The 17,598-nt window shown below is 50.5% G+C and overlaps 1 protein-coding gene across 4 annotated transcripts in view; it reads left to right on the forward strand.

Annotated features, from left to right (window-relative positions):
- OGDH (oxoglutarate dehydrogenase) overlaps nucleotides 1-17,598 on the forward strand; it is a 69,191-nt gene that overhangs the window by 19,846 nt on the left and 31,747 nt on the right. The window contains exons 3-5 of one of the 4 annotated variants that reach the window (XM_025433692.3): nucleotides 5,427-5,618; nucleotides 6,974-7,064; nucleotides 13,006-13,050. In XM_025433692.3, the coding sequence (XP_025289477.1) occupies nucleotides 5,427-5,618; nucleotides 6,974-7,064; nucleotides 13,006-13,050 (328 nt within the window). Of the gene's footprint in view, nucleotides 1-5,426; nucleotides 5,619-6,973; nucleotides 7,065-7,180; nucleotides 7,284-13,005; nucleotides 13,051-17,598 lie in introns of all 4 variants that reach the window. The other 3 variants (XM_025433690.3, XM_025433704.3, XM_025433699.3) reach the window with 3 other exon arrangements.

Consider the following 17,598-nt stretch of genomic DNA (forward strand, 5'->3'; position numbering starts at 1 on the left):
TGTTGCCCCGACTTTCACATTGGCAGCAGTTAAGAAACATTGCTAATACGGGGACTTAAACAACACGCTTGTTTGTCAGGGTGCTGGGATCCAACCCAGACCCAGGGTCAGTAGTTCATCAGCCCTGGGTTGGTCCATTACAGAGGCTGCCTCACCCACTCCCCCAGCTGGTTTTAGGTCAGGGTGCTTGGCAGGGCGCCAGCAGAGAGCGGTGGTGGCATTGGGTGACAAGGTGTGCTGGACCAAGGTGTGTGGAGCAAGTGGGCAGGGCCCAGGTGGAGCAGCATCTGGAGGGGCCTTTGGGCAGGAGGAAATGGTGTCAGCCCAGAGGCATGGGATTGGGTGGCTAGAGTCACCATCAGTAACCCCGGGATTGAGTGTTGATCCCCAGCTTCTGGAAGAAATCCAAGTGTCCTGTGGCTGCTTTTCAAAGTGTAAGAAGGTGTGCAAGTACAGGGGCATCTCCATCCCACTTGCAGGTGAGGGTCTGGCACACACAGAGCTGAAGCAGCTTCCCTGGGCCTCACCACCACGGTGGACTGGGCTCGCTGTGTGTGCAGCCCTTACGCCCTAGCTCACGCTGGCTGCCCTGTCAGACACACTGCAGGGGCCTTCCCGGCAGGTGAACGCACCACCCCTCCGAAGCTGGAGCGCACCAACGGTCTCTGATGGAAGCATTGCAGCCAGGAACTTGGCCCCAAAGCGCCTGTGATCTGTTGACAATAAATAACTGAAGGCAGAGTCCACTTGCCTTACTGACCTGCTCACTGACCAGCTCACACCCATGTGCCCTGGTGAGTGGCCCCATCTTACCAGCGTCAGCACCTTTCCCAGGTGAGGTGGAGCCTCTAGATTCTGGAGGCCACAGGTGTCAGCAGCTGACCACCCCCCCCCCCCCCACCTGACACCACAGCTAACTTGTCAGGCTGTTTCCATGTGAGGGAGTCCCAGCTGTCTGAATTTAGCTCAGGTGTGTTGAGCACCTACTGTGTGCAGAGCCCAGAGTAACTTCCTTAGGATGTTGCAGAGGAAAGGGGACGTGTGCGGCCATCATATGGCTTCCTCTGCTTAGGGCAGAGAGGGCTGGTGGCTGGGGGGAGAGCCCGTCATGGTTACGGGAGGTCTGGGAGGTTGAGGGAGCAAGGGGGCAATGGCTTTAGGAACAGAGCTTCCACTTCATATGTATGTTATGGGGGAATGCTTTCATTTACCTAAAATTGAAAATAAGATTTCTGGTTTTATTTCTACCAGAATATTGCACTTATTTACACTCAAAGTCTACCACGTTCTGATGAGGTCATATCAGCAGTAAATGATGGTCTTAGCCCCACTCATGGGGGGCAGGGATGGCAGGCCCGCGTGTCTACTGATGGCTGTCCCCTCTTCCTGCATGGCTCCTGTCCCGGGCTCCCTATACCAACTGTCCTTTTGGCACCAGTCCCCGGGTACCATCTTCTCTGCCCTGTGTCTGCTCTGACATCCCACGCTCACGCATTTTCCTGCCATTCGTGAGAGGGGATGCCCTTCATGGTTGTGCACTTGTCCCCAAACCCAAAAGCAGATGGCGTCGAACCAAGGGGTTGAACTTCTGAGTGCCCTGTTCACCTGTCATGGAGCACTGCTCACACCCATTGTATGTGCCTTTGGGAAGATGGTTCCTGCGTAAGCAGAACGTCACTGGAACCCTCCAGTCTTGCCAGGCAGAAATGCTGGCCTCCTGTGGGCAAGCTCCTTCCTTCATCCTCGCTCTAGGCCACCACTCCCTCTCCCGCAGCAGACAGAGGACTGAGTGTCCATCAGTGGCCACGGGTAGGCTTGAAGGTGGGCAAGGGGACAGAGAATTTCCTCTGTGGGTTACTTGTGCGCCAGAGGCAGGTGGACAGGTTGGAGGCTGGGGCGACCCTCAGCGTGTGTGTCTGGTGGCTGCATGGCAGGGGCTGCTCCAGCGTGCCTTGTGTCGGTCGCCCTTGGAGGAGGTGATGAGCCTGTAGCTGTGCAGCAGGGCTGACACAGAAGGCCACCCTCTGGGCCCAAGGACTGCCACCCAGATGGCAGCCAGGCTCGGCTCTGCTGGTTTGTTGTGGGTGTTCTAGATGCACTCTTAGACTGTGCTGTGAAATCAGTCCCGCTTAGCCGGTCCCTGTGCTTCCTCCCTTTTACTTCTGCTTTATCGCTAGAGTTACTGCCAGAGTCAGGGGTCACCACACTATAGGATCAGTGTGTCCAGACAAAAGGAATGAGTGGCTTGGAGAGGAACCCTAACGCGGTGTGCACATGCACACAGGGTTTTTCTCAACAAGAAGCCCGGGGCCACTCACCCTCCATGACACAATGACCTCACACCGCCAGTCTCAAGGAGCAGGTGGCTGGGGGCAGGCATCCTCTTCTGGAAGCTTCTTCCTCATAGAGTGGAAGGGCTCCCCTACCAGGCACTGCAGCCTCGTGTGTCGGGACTGCTGGCACTTAGTGTGACAGGCGATAAGCACGTGGATCTAGAAAACCTGCTGCCAACGGGCGTGCCAGTGAGGGCTGCACTCATCAGCCAGGAAGCCCTCTCCGTGTTCAGGGGACTGGGGGCAGGGGAGAGAGGGAGAAGGTGGGAAGAGCAAGGGAGAGAAGGCGGGGGAGAGAGGGAAGCAAGGCTCCTTAGGGAACTGAAACCACTGGAGGGATGAGAGCAGCTCTTTGGGGTGGTGAAGCCTACAACTACAACATGACGTCCACTTTCAGAGACTACTTTGTTAATCAGCTTTTTTGAGGTCTGACTTATATTGAAATGCACCCATTTTAAGTTTTAGCATGGTGGGTGTGCCAGTGCCTGCAGCCGTGCCACCCCAGACACCCATTTGCAGAGGTCCTCAGGCTTTTGTATCACTGCGTGGGAGAGTCTCCTGGTCTGGGTGTCTGGGGGGAAGAGGCTCGCCGCTGCTGTAAGGACAGGTCACCTCAGGGCAGGTGCCCAGCCTGGCCGGGCACCGGGGCAAGTGACGGGAAGGGCGGACACTGCATTCCAGTGTGTTCCTCCCTGCTAGCTCCCCCTTTGCAGGACTGGTGTGAACCAGTTTCTTCCAACTGCCTCCAGCGCTGGCAGGGTTTGCCGCTATGCATGCATTTGTCCCAGCCAATTGAAAATCACCTGGAGTTTTATTCTGAGCACAAAAGAAGGTCAGAGAGAGGAGGCCTGATAGTAGCGATTGCCCCCCTTCCCCGGAGGGGAGGGCAGGCTGGACAAAGCCCCTGCTGCCTTTGTCTTCTGACTCTGTGCTCTGCGTCCACTGCTGGAGAGGCCTTTCTGCATTTCCTTGGCAGGGTGGGCAGCTGAGCAATGCTGTCTAGGCTGCCCACTGACCATGTCCCTGTGGCCTGGCTGTACTGGCACTCAGGGCAGCAGGCTATGGCTCTTGCCTCACTGTTACCTTGGAGGGGCTCCTTCTGGGCCAGGCCCTCGGTCACTGGAGGCCTGGGTGGCAGCCAGGGTGAACCCTGGTCCAGAGCCACTCCCCAGCTGCAGGGGCTCGCTCACATGTGCTAGAAAGCCCCACGGATCAGAAGTATGTGGAGCGTCCAGCAGGTCAGCTCCTTGTGTCCTTTTACTGAACCAACCAGGTGGGAGCAGGGAGGCAGCCTTACCTTCCCTAGGGAGACAATACTCAGGTGGCCCCTGTTTCCCTCCAGAGATGAAGGCAGCTGCCTTCCCTGGTGGACATGCTGCCTCTCACCTGTCCGGGTGTCGGCAGCACCAGTTTGACAGAGAGGAGTGAGAGGTTGGCCCCGGGCCCCTAAGTCCCAGATTGCAGAGAGGCCCCCTCCCCACTCTGCTGTCAGTTTTCGTGGGAGGAGAGGGTTCACAGCGGCATTAAGGCAGGTGCCAGGGGAGAGCCCCACATCTCTCTCCCATCAGCTGGCACACTGCAAATTAGCCAGAAAGGCAAAAACAGTAATATCTGGACTAATTAGTACAAATATCTTAAAATTGTTGACATATAAAATCACATAAAGTGTACAGTTTGGCGTTGGACAGCCATCCTGCTAAGGGCTTGAATTTTTTTTTATTACCTTTTTGGAATCCAAAAGTAATTGTGTACATATAGTAGAATGATTTAAATATTCTGCAAAGCTTCATCAGAAGCAGTGGTAAGGAAAAGCCAGTGCTCCCCACATGAGGCAGTGCTCCAGGCCTCCCCTGGTGATGAGCTTATGACCAGTCATTCAGGGGGCCATGGACTCAGGTACGGCTATGTCCTGAACAGCCCTGGATGCAGCCTGCCTGAGAAAGCCAGAGGACCATGAGGACCTGCGCCGTGGCGTCAGTCTGCACATGGACAACCCACACGATGCCTGTCAAGCCCCAGCCCAGCTCCTTTGGACAGTGTCTGATAGCTCCTCCTGAGAAGGCGAGCACAGAAGTCCAGCGACATTTGTCAGGAGTCTAAATCAGCTTATTGACAGAAGAACCTCAGAAACTGAGGAAAGAACATTTTCATGTCTCTGAACTTGCTGAGTTTCAATAGTGTTCTTTTTTCCAAAGGAATTTTATTAAGCCTTTATTTCTCTGAGCTCTGAAATTTTTTTAATCTCTTATCCATGTATGAGATGATAAACCATCATAGCTCACGACATTTCTGTAAGTTGCAAATTAAGCATCCAAGCACAGAACACCCGAGAACAGAAGGACATAGTAAAAGAGATCATGTTCACCCAGAGGAAATCGGGGCAGCAGTCCTGCCGGGGAAATTCTTGTTGCCTACAGTTACATTCTAAGTGTCTTTAACCACTTGCTTTGATCTTTACGACAGACCTTTGAGGAGTATAGATGTGTGTCCTCTTATGATGACCGAGCACAGAAAGTTAGGTGACTCGCCCATATGTCGGGGCTGAGAGGCCCTGGTTCTGTCTGTGACTACACCCACCTCCAGGGGTCACTAAGGAAGCATGGCAAGCTTCCAGATACGGGTCTTGGATGCCTTACAAGGCACCTCCAGGACTGTGCCCAGCCTCTGGGTCTGGAGAGACCCTTGGAATGCTCAGTCCCTCTTAGGTGGTCCTGTCAGGACATCTGCACATCAGGGCCAGGAGCACTGGTCTTCCAGACGACTGGGCCCAGGCCAGATGGGGTGGGAAGGACTCTGCCACGGAGGCAGTTGGCAGGCCATGTCATGCAGCAGAGCTGTGCAACCATGGGCCTTTGGGGGTTTGATGGAAGGGCAGTGTCACGTCCTCTATGTCTTAGGCATCCCAAGGGAATAATGGAAGCAGGGCCCCATCCTTTAGGGGTGGAATCAGGCCATCGGCCCAGCCAGCCTGCTGGTGGGCAGATACAGCCAGGACATGACCTGCCTGCCAAGAATGCTGCTCTTTGGGGCTAAAAGTGGGTCCTACATCCTAGGTGACCCATGGGGTAACACAAGTTCCTTCTTTGTCTTTAGTCATGGGACATTTTTTTCCGAAACACCAATGCTGGAGCGCCCCCAGGCACTGCCTACCAGAGCCCACTTCCCCTGAGCCCAGGCTCCCTGTCTGCAATGGCCCGAGCACAACCCCTGGTGGAAGCCCAGCCCAACGTGGACAAGCTGGTGGAGGATCACCTGGCGGTGCAGTCTCTCATCAGAGCCTACCAGGTAAGGTGGTGCTGGCCAGCTGGCGGTACATCAGTGACAGAGGGTGCCCCGACTAAAATGTCATATAACCTGCACCCCCAGCAACCATGGGCACACCCTCCCTGTCCAGGAGCCTGGGGAGACAAAAATGAAATCTGCCAGACTTTCTGACCCTGCTTGAGCACATTCTCTGCCACCTGTAGCACCTGCCCTGCAAAGAGCTCCTTATGTCTTTCCATAAGTCGACAAGAAAAATTTGTGGGCAGGGAAAGACAGTCATTGCTGGGGTGTCAAGGGGGCTGCCGGTCACCAGGAGGGATCAGTGACCAGAAGGGCGCTCCCCCTTCTCAATCGCCAGCACACAGATATGACAAGAGAAAATGAACCCATAGAGTTCAGGATGGAAGCAGGGCCCATGGATGTGTGTGAGAGACGGATGAAGGGCAGGGCGGTCTCCAGGAGGGTTCCAGTTAGCAGTTCACACCATCGGAGGGCTGCTGGACAGGACAAGTGGGGCTCCCCCGACCTTTCTCTGCCTGCTGGGGAACAACCCAGAATTCAGACCCGAAAACCTGTTCTGAGAGTAGCTCTGAGGGCAGGAGGAACAATCAGGCCTGCGGGGCCACTTCTGGGGCCCCCTGCCACCTCCTCTCCCATGGATCACACAGAGTTCTCTCTTTCCTGGACACATTTCCAGGAGACGCCACAGGTCAGGGCAGGTGGCACAGGGCAGGGTGGTGGGTCGTGGTGAGGAGACACACTCCGAGCTCCGTGACCCACACGGCCATGTGTTCTGGAGCGTTGTTCAGGGGGCATTTCTGCAGGAAGGAGGTGCATTGGGTGGCTTCTGACTGTGGCCTACCTCATGCAGCCTCAGTAACTCCACGCAGTCCCAGGTCCCCCTCAGCAGCTGTGCCTTCTCAAACGGCTAACAAACAATTGTGGGTAAAAGCCAGCACCTAAAGCTGGGAGGGACTTACTTCCTCCTTTTGCTTCTTAGGCAGTTCAGGTCAGATGCCGAAGCCCCTGCACCCCCACGGCGGACGGGAGGCATCCCCGCCACTCCCTTCCTTGGGGGTGCTGACGTCCTAAGCTGCATGATCCCACGCAGGTGTGAGCCTCCAGCATGTCCCACTTCATGTATCCAGGGAAACTGCGAGGATGCCCAGAACTGGGTCCTCTTGAGCTGCCTGGTGTACTGTGACCTGAGCTCATCTCTTTTTATAAGCACAAGAGTGCTTTTACAGTAAAATATTCAAAGGCTTTTTTTTTTTTAACTAATTTTGTTACTTTGGGTTCAAGTCTGACCAAGTGTAACTTTTCCCCCCCACAGCCCGCGGGTCCTGCTTAACAACTGCTTGTGTTATTGCTTCCAGGTCAGGGGTCACCACATTGCAAAACTTGATCCTCTCGGAATTAGTTGTGTAAATTTTGATGATGCTCCGGTAACTGTTTCTTCAAACGTGGGTGAGAATTAATCTGTAAATGCTAATTTAATGTAATTTTACTTTTTTTTACCCCTTCCCTCTTTTTTTTCTCCTGTCCTTTTGTGTGTGTCCCCTCCCTCGCTGGCCCGTTCGTAGATACGAGGGCACCATGTAGCGCAGCTGGACCCCCTGGGGATTTTGGACGCCGATCTGGACTCGTCCGTGCCCGCTGACATTATCTCATCCACAGACAAACTTGGTGAGGGTCTGGGAGCGGCCAGCGCTGCGCTGCTTAGCTGCTCTGTGTCACGGCTGTGACAGCCAGGATGTCCTCAGATGGAAGGGAAAGGCTCTTAAGTTTCCTTCGTTATGATCACTTGAAATTTAGCATGTTTGGGGCAAGTTACTTTTATCCCAGCTTTCAGCCAGGCTGTATGAGCTCAATTGTCGAAGCCTCAAAATTGGAGAGTAAAACTGGGGGCACACAAGGTTTGTGGCCGAGATATAAAGGTGACCTCCCTGGGTAGGTGGGTCACATGACATTCCAGGCATCCACTCTGGTGGCTTGGTACCCAAATCCCAGTGCGGCGCGGCCTGTGCCCCAACAAGGCCTGCCTTTAACAGGCAAAAGGCCAAAGTGCGCTGTGCACTGGGTGTCAATTCGTAAGCGCTGGTGATCACACTGAGGAAGGAAACTTTGGAAGGCATCCCAGCACACAGGGAGGTACGTGGCATGCAGGCAGTTGCTGTCACGCATCCCCACTGCCGCCGTGCAGCACAGGGGCGCGGCCAGGCTCACCCCACAGCTGCTTTCTCAAGTTAATCTGCTCTCAGTCACTGCGCCGCTAACCTGTGCTGAGATAACTGATCTGGAGATGGCCAAGTGTCCAGCAGACACCCCATGCATGCTAATGAAACTGACAATTGCCTACCTGCCTAATGCTGTTCTTTGCGAGGGGATGGACCTCGCCTCCTCCAGTGATGGTCTCTAACACTCAGGGACGCCCCAGCACCTGGTTGGCATCGCTAGGCTGTGGCAGGGGTGGTCAGGCTCAAGCCAGGTAAGGCTAGGTTTCAGACGGCGTTGCTCCAGGGCCAGTGTTAGCTAGCAGTCTTGCTGCCCTGTTCACTGGAGAAACACTGCTGGGTGGTCCAGGGCTGCCTCCCCTTTTCGTCCTTACCACACAGCCCCAGCAGCACCAAGGCCCCACACAACCTGTGCCTGGCTGTCCTGCAGCCCCTCGGCGGCCCATCCATGTGTTGAAGGCAGGGCAGAGCCCCCACCTGGACAGCTGTAGCCCTAGGGCCTCTCTGGAGAAGGCTCCAAGGCTAGTGCTCCCATACACAGTGAAGCATTGTACGTACGGGAAAAGAGTACAGGAGGTAGGGGTCGCTCTTTGCCACCCAAAACTGCATCACCCCAGTGGCATACATGGTCACCAATTTCTTGGTATTAAAATGGATGTTTTTTCATGGTTCTCAGCTTTCATGAGAACTTCAGGGGAGGGGAGTGCAAAGCTGTGCTCTGTCCCACATGAGACTGGGCAGGGCAGAGCCACAGCCCACAGGCACCGGCAGAGGTTGCTTAGAGCCCGGCTGGTCTGTTAGAGGGGGACACCTGGCGGCACTCCAGCATCTCCAACCCAGCGCTGCTTGAGGGCAGAGGCAGGAGTGGGGCAGGGCCTCCATCATTCTTCCCAGTGCTTTCCTGGCCACCGTGATCCCTTCCATCCCCTCCTAGAGTAGTGTCCCCAAGGATTTGTACTTCTTTGGGGATCAGCCTCACCACAGTAAGGGTGAAAGGGTCAGAGGACATGATGCCCTAGGAGGGCCACACAGAGGTGGCCTCAGAGCCCCCCCGGCTCACTTGGGACAGAGATGCTGCCCCTTCTGGCCCAGGGCCTTTCAGAACCACCAGGAGAAAGTCAGGGAGTAGCCCCTGCTTTGCAGAGGAAAGTGCATTTTCATCCTGAGAATTTGAAATAGTTGTGATGAATTATTTTTTTAGATGTAAGAAATGGAAATAGTGAATTTGCTGGAAAATTAGTTTGAAGTGTATCTCATCTCTGGTGCATGCAAGTCTTTGGGAAAATAGCTGGTCCAACCCGACCGCTGCTCATGGGCCTGGTCACTTCTGGGTGTTTCCATACCCCTCACCTCCTCTGGGCCACGGGCCTGGCCTCAGAGGTGGCTTCCCAGGTGGGACCTTGGGCCCTTTCCAGGACCAGCTGTGTGCCTGCATCTCCTCATCTGTAAAGCTATTTCAGAATTAAACTCCGTAGAACAGTGCCTGGAGCTTCCTAAGCTCCATGAAGGTCTGAGTTAGTGCAGTCATTAACAGTCTTTAGAGATACGAAGCTGCCATGTTCTCTGGTAACGAGATAAATCCAGAAACCGAGGGATGGAGCAAGCAGCACAGGGTCACACCAGAGTTGGTGGTGGTGAGGGAGCCCGGGAGCTGGGGCCAGAGCAGAGTGGCCTGCATGTTCCGTATGGAGCCTAGGTCCCTCTCATGCCCCCTCTGTGCTGACCTCCCCTTCTCCCTGTGGATACAAGCACAATTTCTCTATCCTCATGTGGGGAAACCGGGCTTGGGAGATCCTCACTCCCCGTAAGTCTGAGAGCATGTTGTGCTGCTGGAGAAGCACGTGAGTGGAGGGACAGCGGTGCGTGGACGTGAGCCTTGGGCACAGGCAGCAGGCTGTCTTCCAGGGGTGCTAATGCTGGTCTACAGTGGGCTTATGTCCACTCCCAGTTTTTTAAATAAGGTAGATTGTATAAAATCATTTCTGTTCAGCTCTTGACTTTTGACTAGTTTTGAGAAGGTTAGGAATTACTGGCCCAGGGTCCCTACCCTAATGTCGCACACATTCTCCTGGCCCCCAAAGTGGCAGGGAAAGATGATTCCCAGGCAGGCTCTTACTGCACACCGAGTCGGCAGGTGTGTGACACTCCTGGGCAGCCAGGGTGGCTGGGATCACCAGCAGATGTGGCATGTGCATGGAATATAACTGCCCATGAACAAAAAACATTGTTGAGGTGTGATTATTTTAATGAAGATTTTACATTTAAGCTAACGTTAGTACAATCTCTCAGCAGGTCCATAATTGGGTGGATGATGACTAGGAATAGGGTACCGTTTCCCTGGGTGTGTTGTGTTGGGTTCCAGATGGGCCCAGAAACGCATCTTCATCTGTACCAGGCTATACCGTCAACCCCACACCTGTGGAGGAGGGTGGGGAGCTCGACATAAGATGCCTGAGCACACATTCCACCTTGACTTCCTCAGGAGGTATGGACAGGATTGGGTTTTCTAGTGAGGCCTTTCTGGTTGACCCCAAGTTAGGGTCAGGGTGCATCTGTTGATGGAAAGATCCAGAGTCCTATGGGGTCAGGGTCATTGCCGTCTTCATTACAGATAAACTGGATGAAAGCACACCTGTGTCCTGTGCGGACATGCAGCACTTGCTTTGTTCAGGTGGGGAGGCAAGTGGGCCACCCTTGACTCGTCTGGGATGTGCAGCAAAGTCCCACTGACCTGCGTTCTGTGTCTTGCTTTCAAATTCAGCGCATGAATTAGACTCCAACGTCAGAGTGCCGGCGCCTGTGCTCCTGGGTAGATACGCAGTGTGATTGCTCATGGAGACAGAGGTGGTGGGGGTTTACTGTAATGTGAGATTTAAATGTAATTAAAGGGGAACTTGAACAAATTCTGTAGATCACAGGGAGGAAACTGATGCTTCTACTGTTTGCCCTCAGTGTTTGCACGCAGCCAGTTGTAGGAAACAAGCTTGAGCTTAAATCCAGGCCCACTTTGGAGGTCCTGCGGGCTCAGCGCCAGAGCAGCACAGGAGAGCCCATGCGGCCATCAAGCGAGCCCCATGAGCTTTTTGGTTTCCCGGTGCATGCAGGTGAGGTCTGTGCTGCGGCTGAGGAGTGTACAGTAGCAGAACTGCGTCTGAATAAAAAATACTTCACATACCTTCATTAAAAATACTTCACGCTAAAGCACACCATCATCTGAAGTCACCTGAGCTGTCAGGGTCATCACATCACAGGCCACTGTAGCACATAGGATAATAGTGAAAAGTTTAGAATAGTGCAAGAATTACCAAAATGTAACACAGAGACAGTAAGTGAGCAAATGCTGTGGAGAAGTGGGGCCGATGGGCGTGCTGGATGCAGGGTTGCCACAAATTTGTAAATCACTAAAATTTGTAAGAAAAACAAACAAACAAAAACCCAACAAAAACTCAATATCTGTGAAGGACGACGAAGCAAGGCGTGCCTGTCATTAAAAAGCCAACTCAGAAGTCCAAAATCATGGCAACACTTTGAGCACGTCAGTGGATTAGCTCATTCCAGCGTGGCAGGGGCTGGAGTCTCGTCCCTGACCCTGTGTGTCACCAGGCCACTTCTCCCTGGATGGCTGGGGAAAATAGCTAAAAATAGAATTGGTTTTTAGCCCACTTTCTTAATTTCAGAGCAGTAGAGAGCAGTGCACTTGACACCTCTGGGCTGCCATATGCAGTGCCACCAAACACCTGAGTGAAGCGCTGGGGACCAGGCCAGCATGCCATGCACAGGGGTCCTCCTGGATGCCCATGTGTACCTGGGGGCAGCATGGCTGGACCACAGCCACCTCATGTCTGTAGCAGTGCCGTGCACTCACCAGGGAGTAACATGCAGGCCGTGGGGATCCCTCTGTGCTTTCTGGGGTGACGGCCAGAACACCCCTGTCCTTTTCACTCACCTTTAGTCTATGTCTTTTATTCATGTTTCATTTTAAAACTACAAGGAAGTACAGACAAAAAGGCTTCACATAATCAGTACGCAGAGTGAACAGATGTAAACATTTCAAGACCTTTCACATGTTGCCTGTGGATTTTTTAACACATAGGGCACGCTTGCATTCCTTTTGGGGCGGGACATGGTCCTCCGTCTTCATTCTGAGGCTCGAAAGAAAAACAGGAAGATTCTTTATTCTTGCCCTTGAGCACAGCATCCACACTTCTCTGCCAAACTTGGTTGATATGTTGTCTAAGAGCCACTGGCTCCACAGTCTTTGCTGGGTGCTGCTGTCCTCATGGGTGAGGAGGAGGGCTTGCCTACCCAAGCAAGGGGGCCTGCCTCCTCTGACTCGGATCTCTTGCTCTCAACCTCTGAGGCAGTGTGTGCTTGCCTTCTTCTGCCCTCCCAGGGCAGGCAGCAGCTGCAGGGACAGTGAGCATGCCCCAACCACTCAGCTATCAACCCTTGTGTGCCCCGTCACCAAGAACCTCCCGGCCCCAGCCCCTGGGCTCACATTCCTGGGAGAGCAGGGCCAGGGGAAGGACGGTGCTAGCATGTGTCCAAATGAACACCTTGGCTTTCAGCAATGGCCTGGAAAGCATCCAGGAATGGTATAGTGCCCTGAAAAGCTTGCAGCAGGAGGACCAAGGGCAGCCCTCGGGGGTTCTGTGCAGCCAAGCTCCCTCCCAGTTCTGCACTGTCACTGAGGGGAGACCAAGGACCCACCTCTGTCCTTTAGACCTCATCAGAACCTGAGGTTTAGGGTGTAGTTCGTTGCTCCGGTTCTGAGGATGGTCTGCTAGCAATTAGGCCTTTTCATTTTGTGTTCCCTGGTTTTCTCACCCGAAGTGGGCGGAGTGGGGTGGGTTGGTTTCCCAGCGGAGCTCTGTGTCAGTGCCTTCCTCAGGACAGGGAAGCCAGGTGGTCTTTCTCGTATCGGGAAACAGCATGTCCCTCCTTTAGGCTCCCCTCATTCCAGCTGTTCCCGAGCAGCTCCCACCCTAACCCCAGTCTCTGTCAGCCCCTGAGCCCACTCTGTTCCCTTTCAGTGTCTGTCTGTGTGGCAGTGTCTGTGCCCCCCGCCCCCATGACCGCGGTGACGGTGCAGGGTTGGGATGTCTGGGTGTTTAACTAACTCTCGCTGTCTTTTTCCTTCTGCGCTCACCCACGCCACCCACTCTGCCTCTCAGACCTTGCAGTGTTCAAGGAACGACTCCGAATGCTAACAGTAGGAGGTAGGAAAATAATGCGCCTTTCACCTTTCTGGAGCTGAGGACTTCATTGGAACAGGGATGTGCAACTTTTCCCAGCATGTGATTGGGGGAAAGTTGACTGTTGATTGTACTGAAGTGCATTGTCCTGTCATTCATCTGTCACCCAGCAGGAAGAGCCACTTCTGTGTCATTTCCGTTTCTCTCCATTCTCACCTGCCATGTGTCTCACCACCGCTTCGCTAAGCTCATCTCTAGTGCAGGTGTTTGGATCTCCTGCCGGGCTGGTGGGCGCCCCAAGGCCACACAGCATTCTGCATGTCAGCTCACCCTCTCCACCTTCTGCGCTGTGCCTTTGACTGGGCTCCGGATTCTCTCAGATTCTGCTTCCTGGGCAGTTTGACGAGTTCTCTTTGATCCTCCTGTGTTTGAAGGACAACTTGACAACAATTGATAAAAACTTATTTCCCTAAGTAAGGAATCCTCAGTGACCTGGGGTTCTGGGCAAAGTACTTTTGAGGAATTCAGAGTGAAGTGCTGAGGCCATCTGCCTGTTGTCATTACCCTGGTGGCCAGTCTTCCCTCCATGCCCTGTGGCCCTAAGAAGTTCTCTTTTTCCTCCATCTTACCATAGCTGTGAGACCCCAGTTTTGATGATACTTTTTGTTTTGAGATCATCGTAGATTCATATGCAGTTGGAACAACTCACAGGGAAACCCGTGCCTCATGCCTAGCAGCTGGTCCCCTGGTGTAACATCTTGCAAAGATAGCACATCGATAGCACAGGGGCACCTCATCACCGGAGGGGGGGTGGAGCTTCCTGAGCCACACCTACTTCCCCTGCATCCTGTTCCCATTTAACCCCTGGCAGACCTATCCTGGGCCCCATTTCTATAATTCCTCAGTGAAAGAATATTCTGCAGTGGAATCACAGTATGTAACATTTTGTAATCAGCAGTTTTTAGTCAACGTGATTTTTCTGGAGTTTGAGCCCAGGAGGCGTTTTAACACTGGTTTATCCCTTCTTGCTGGCCAGGACTCCCTGCCATGGGTGTCCCACACTTGTTTCCAGTCTTCATTTGGAAGACCTTTGTATTATTCCCATTCTTTGGCTAGTACCATCTTTTGCTGAACAAAATTTTAAATTCTGATGATGTCTAGTTTGTCGCTTTTCCCTTTTATGGATTGTGCTTTTGTAGTGAAGCTGAAGATCCCAAAAATTTTCTCTTGTGTATTTTTTTTTAAGATTTATTTATATTTATTTATTTTAGAGAGAGAATGATTGGGGGAGGGGCAGAGGCAGAAGGAGAGACCATCTTAAGCAGACTCCACACCTAACACAGAGCCCAATGCAGGGCTGGATCTCACAACCTGGAGGTTATGACCTGAGCCAAAGTCAAGAGTTGGCCACTTAACCTTCTGAGCCAACCAGGCATCCCTCTTATGTATTTTTTAAATGATTTCTCTGGTTTTCCATTTTACATTTAAATCTATGATCCTTTTAGAGTTAATTTCTGTATAAAACCTGAAGTTTAGGTCAAGGTTGTTTTTTGCTTTTGTTTTTTGCTTATGGATGTCCAGTTGCCCAACACCTGGAAGGTTTGTGTTCCTTCTGGTTTTTTTGTTTGTTTGTTTTGTAAGATTTTATTTATTTATTCATGAGAGACACAGAGAAGAGAGAGGCAGAGACATAGGCAGAGAGAGAAACAGGCTCCATGCAGGGAGCCCGATGTGGGAATCAATCCTGGGATGCCAGGACCATGCCCTGGGCCAAAGGCAGATGCTCAACCACTGAGTGAACACAGGATCCCCTGTGTTCCTTCTACTGAAATACTTTCTCACTTTTGTCAAAAATGAGTTGGACTGACTTGCACCGGTGTGTTCCTGGATTCTCGATCATTTTCTATAGTCTGTGTCTTTTCTTTAACCACTTTCACTCTCTGTTACCATAGCTACCGAGCTTCATTTTCCTGCTTCAGAACTGTTGTGGCTGTTGTAGGGCCTTTCTCTTTCCAGACAAATTTGAGAAAAGGTTTGTTTGTGTTTACAAAACAACTTGCTGACATTTTGGTAACAATGGTGCTAAACCTCCAGATCAGTTTAAGAGAATTGGCATGTTCACTCCATTGCTTCTGTTCTCAATCCATGAACATAGTATGCCTCTCCATTTATTTAGATCTGTTTTGATTGCTTTCATCAGCTTTTTGTAGTTTTAGTTTATAAGCTCTGTACATGCTTTGTTAATGTTTATACCCAGATTCTTTTTCTTTTTAATTGTAGTGTCAATGTATCATTACTAATATCTAGAAATACAGTTGATATTTGTATTTATGTTGTATCCTGTGGCCTTACTGAGCTGACTTATTCGAGGACTTTTTTTTTAGTAGATTCCTTAGGATTTTCTGTGTAGATAATCATGTCATCTGACAAGAGGAACAATTGTTTCTTCCTTTCTAACCTGTGTGCCTTGTATTTCCTTTTCATGCCTAATTGTCTTGGCTAGAACTTTTAGCACTGTGCTGAGTAAGAGTGCTGAGAATGTACATCTTTGCCTCATTTCTGATCTCGGGGGAAAACTCTCAGTCTTTCATCACCAAGTATAATATTAGCTGTAGATTTTTTATAGATGTTCTTTATCAAGTTGAAGTTCCCTTCTATTCCTTTGCTAATTTTTATTTTGAAGAAGTGTGAATTTTTTTTGTATCTGTTGATACAGTTGTGTGATTTTTCTTCTTTATCCTGATAGTATGGCAGATTACACTGATTGATTTTCAGATATTGAACCAGCCTTGTATCGTTGGAATTAACTTCACTTGGTTGTGGTGCGTAATTCTTTTTAAATATTACTGCAACTACATTTTCTTTCATCTATATTAATGAGGGATATTGGTCTGTAATTTCCTTTTTTCAACCATCTTTGCCATTCATATCAGGGAAGTTCTAACTTCATAAAATGAGGTTTTTTTTTTCTTTTCTGTTTTCTTTTTATTTATTTTATTTTATTTTTTTAGAAATTTATTTATTTATTCATAAGAGATACACAGACAGGCAGAGACACAGGCAGAGGAAGAAGCAGGCTCCTTGCAGGGAGCCTAATATGGGACTCAATCCCGGATCCTGTGATCTTGCCCTGAGCCGAAGGCAGATGCTCAACCGCTGAGCCACCCAGGCATCCCTCTGTTTTCTATTTTGAGAGAGATTTTGTAGAGCTGGTGTTAACTCTTCTTTTAAGCATTTGGTAGGTTCTCCAACAAAACCATGTGGGTTTGGAGATTCCTTTTTCAGAAGCTTTTTATTTATGAATTCAGTATCTTTAATAGTTGTAGAGCCATTGCAGATTATCTGTTTCATACTGGGTGAGTAGTGGCAGTTTGTATTGTTCTAGGAATGGTTCGTGTCATCTGAGTTGTCAAATGTGTATATATAGAGAGTTGTCCATAGTATTCCCTTAGAATCTTGTTGACCCTGCAGGGGGTCTGTATTGCCATCCTGTTTTGTTCCTGATATTGGTAATTTGTCTCTTTTTCTTTGTTAGTCTTGTTAGAGATTTGTTAGTGTTACTGATCTTTTCAGAGAACCAGCTCCTTGTTTCATTGATTTTTCTCTATTTTGGTGCTTACAGTTTCAATAGATTTCTGCTCTTTATTATTTCCTTACTTCTGCTTTCTGCATGGTTTTTCCCTCCCATTTATTAGGGTCTTGTGGTGAGAGCTTAGATTATTAATTTGGGGTTTTCCTCTGGTTTTTTTTTTTTTTTATATTTTATTTATTTATTTAGACACAAAGAGAGAAGAGGAGAGAGGGGAGGAAGAGAGAGCACGCACGGGGCAGAGGGAGAGGGAGAATCCCAAGCAGATTCCAGCTGAGCTTAGAGCCTGACACGGGGCCCAATCTCACAACCCTGAGAACATGACCTGAGCCGAAGTGAAGAGTCAGAAACTTAACTGACTGAGCCATTTGGATACCTTGAGACATTTCTTCTCTTGTGATGTGTATAACTGCTATAAATTTCCCTCGGGGAACTGCTTTAGCTGTTCCACAAAGTTTGGTATGTTGTATTTTCATTTTCATGCAGTTCAGTGTATTGGTATCTCCTTTAATACTTCTTCTGTGACCATGGATTATTTAGGAGTGTGTTTCATTTCCAATAATTTGGAGATATTCCTTATGTCTTTCTATTATTGATTTCTTATTACTCTGATTAGAGAGTGCACTCTGTGATTTCAATTCTGCTAAACTTGTTGAGGATTTTTTATGGCCCAGTGAATTATCTGTCTTGGTTTATGTTTCATGGGCACTTGGAAGAATGTATATTCTGTTACTTTTGGGTGAAGTGTTCTGTAAACACCCATCGGTACCAAATTGATGGGATTTTATTGTTTTTTGTTTGCTTTTAACTGATGGTTGTTGAGTCCTTCTACATCCTTGGCGATTTTTCTATTTACTTTTTCAATGAGTTACTGAGAGAAGAGTTGAAGTCTCCAACTGTAGCTATGGGTTTCTCTGTTTCTTCTTTCTATCCTCAATTTTTGGTTTACAAACTTTGTAGCTTCATCACTGGGTGCATGTACA

Source organism: Canis lupus, chromosome 16 (assembly GCF_003254725.2).
Source record: "Canis lupus dingo isolate Sandy chromosome 16, ASM325472v2, whole genome shotgun sequence".
Classification (NCBI taxonomy): Eukaryota; Metazoa; Chordata; class Mammalia; order Carnivora; family Canidae; genus Canis; species Canis lupus.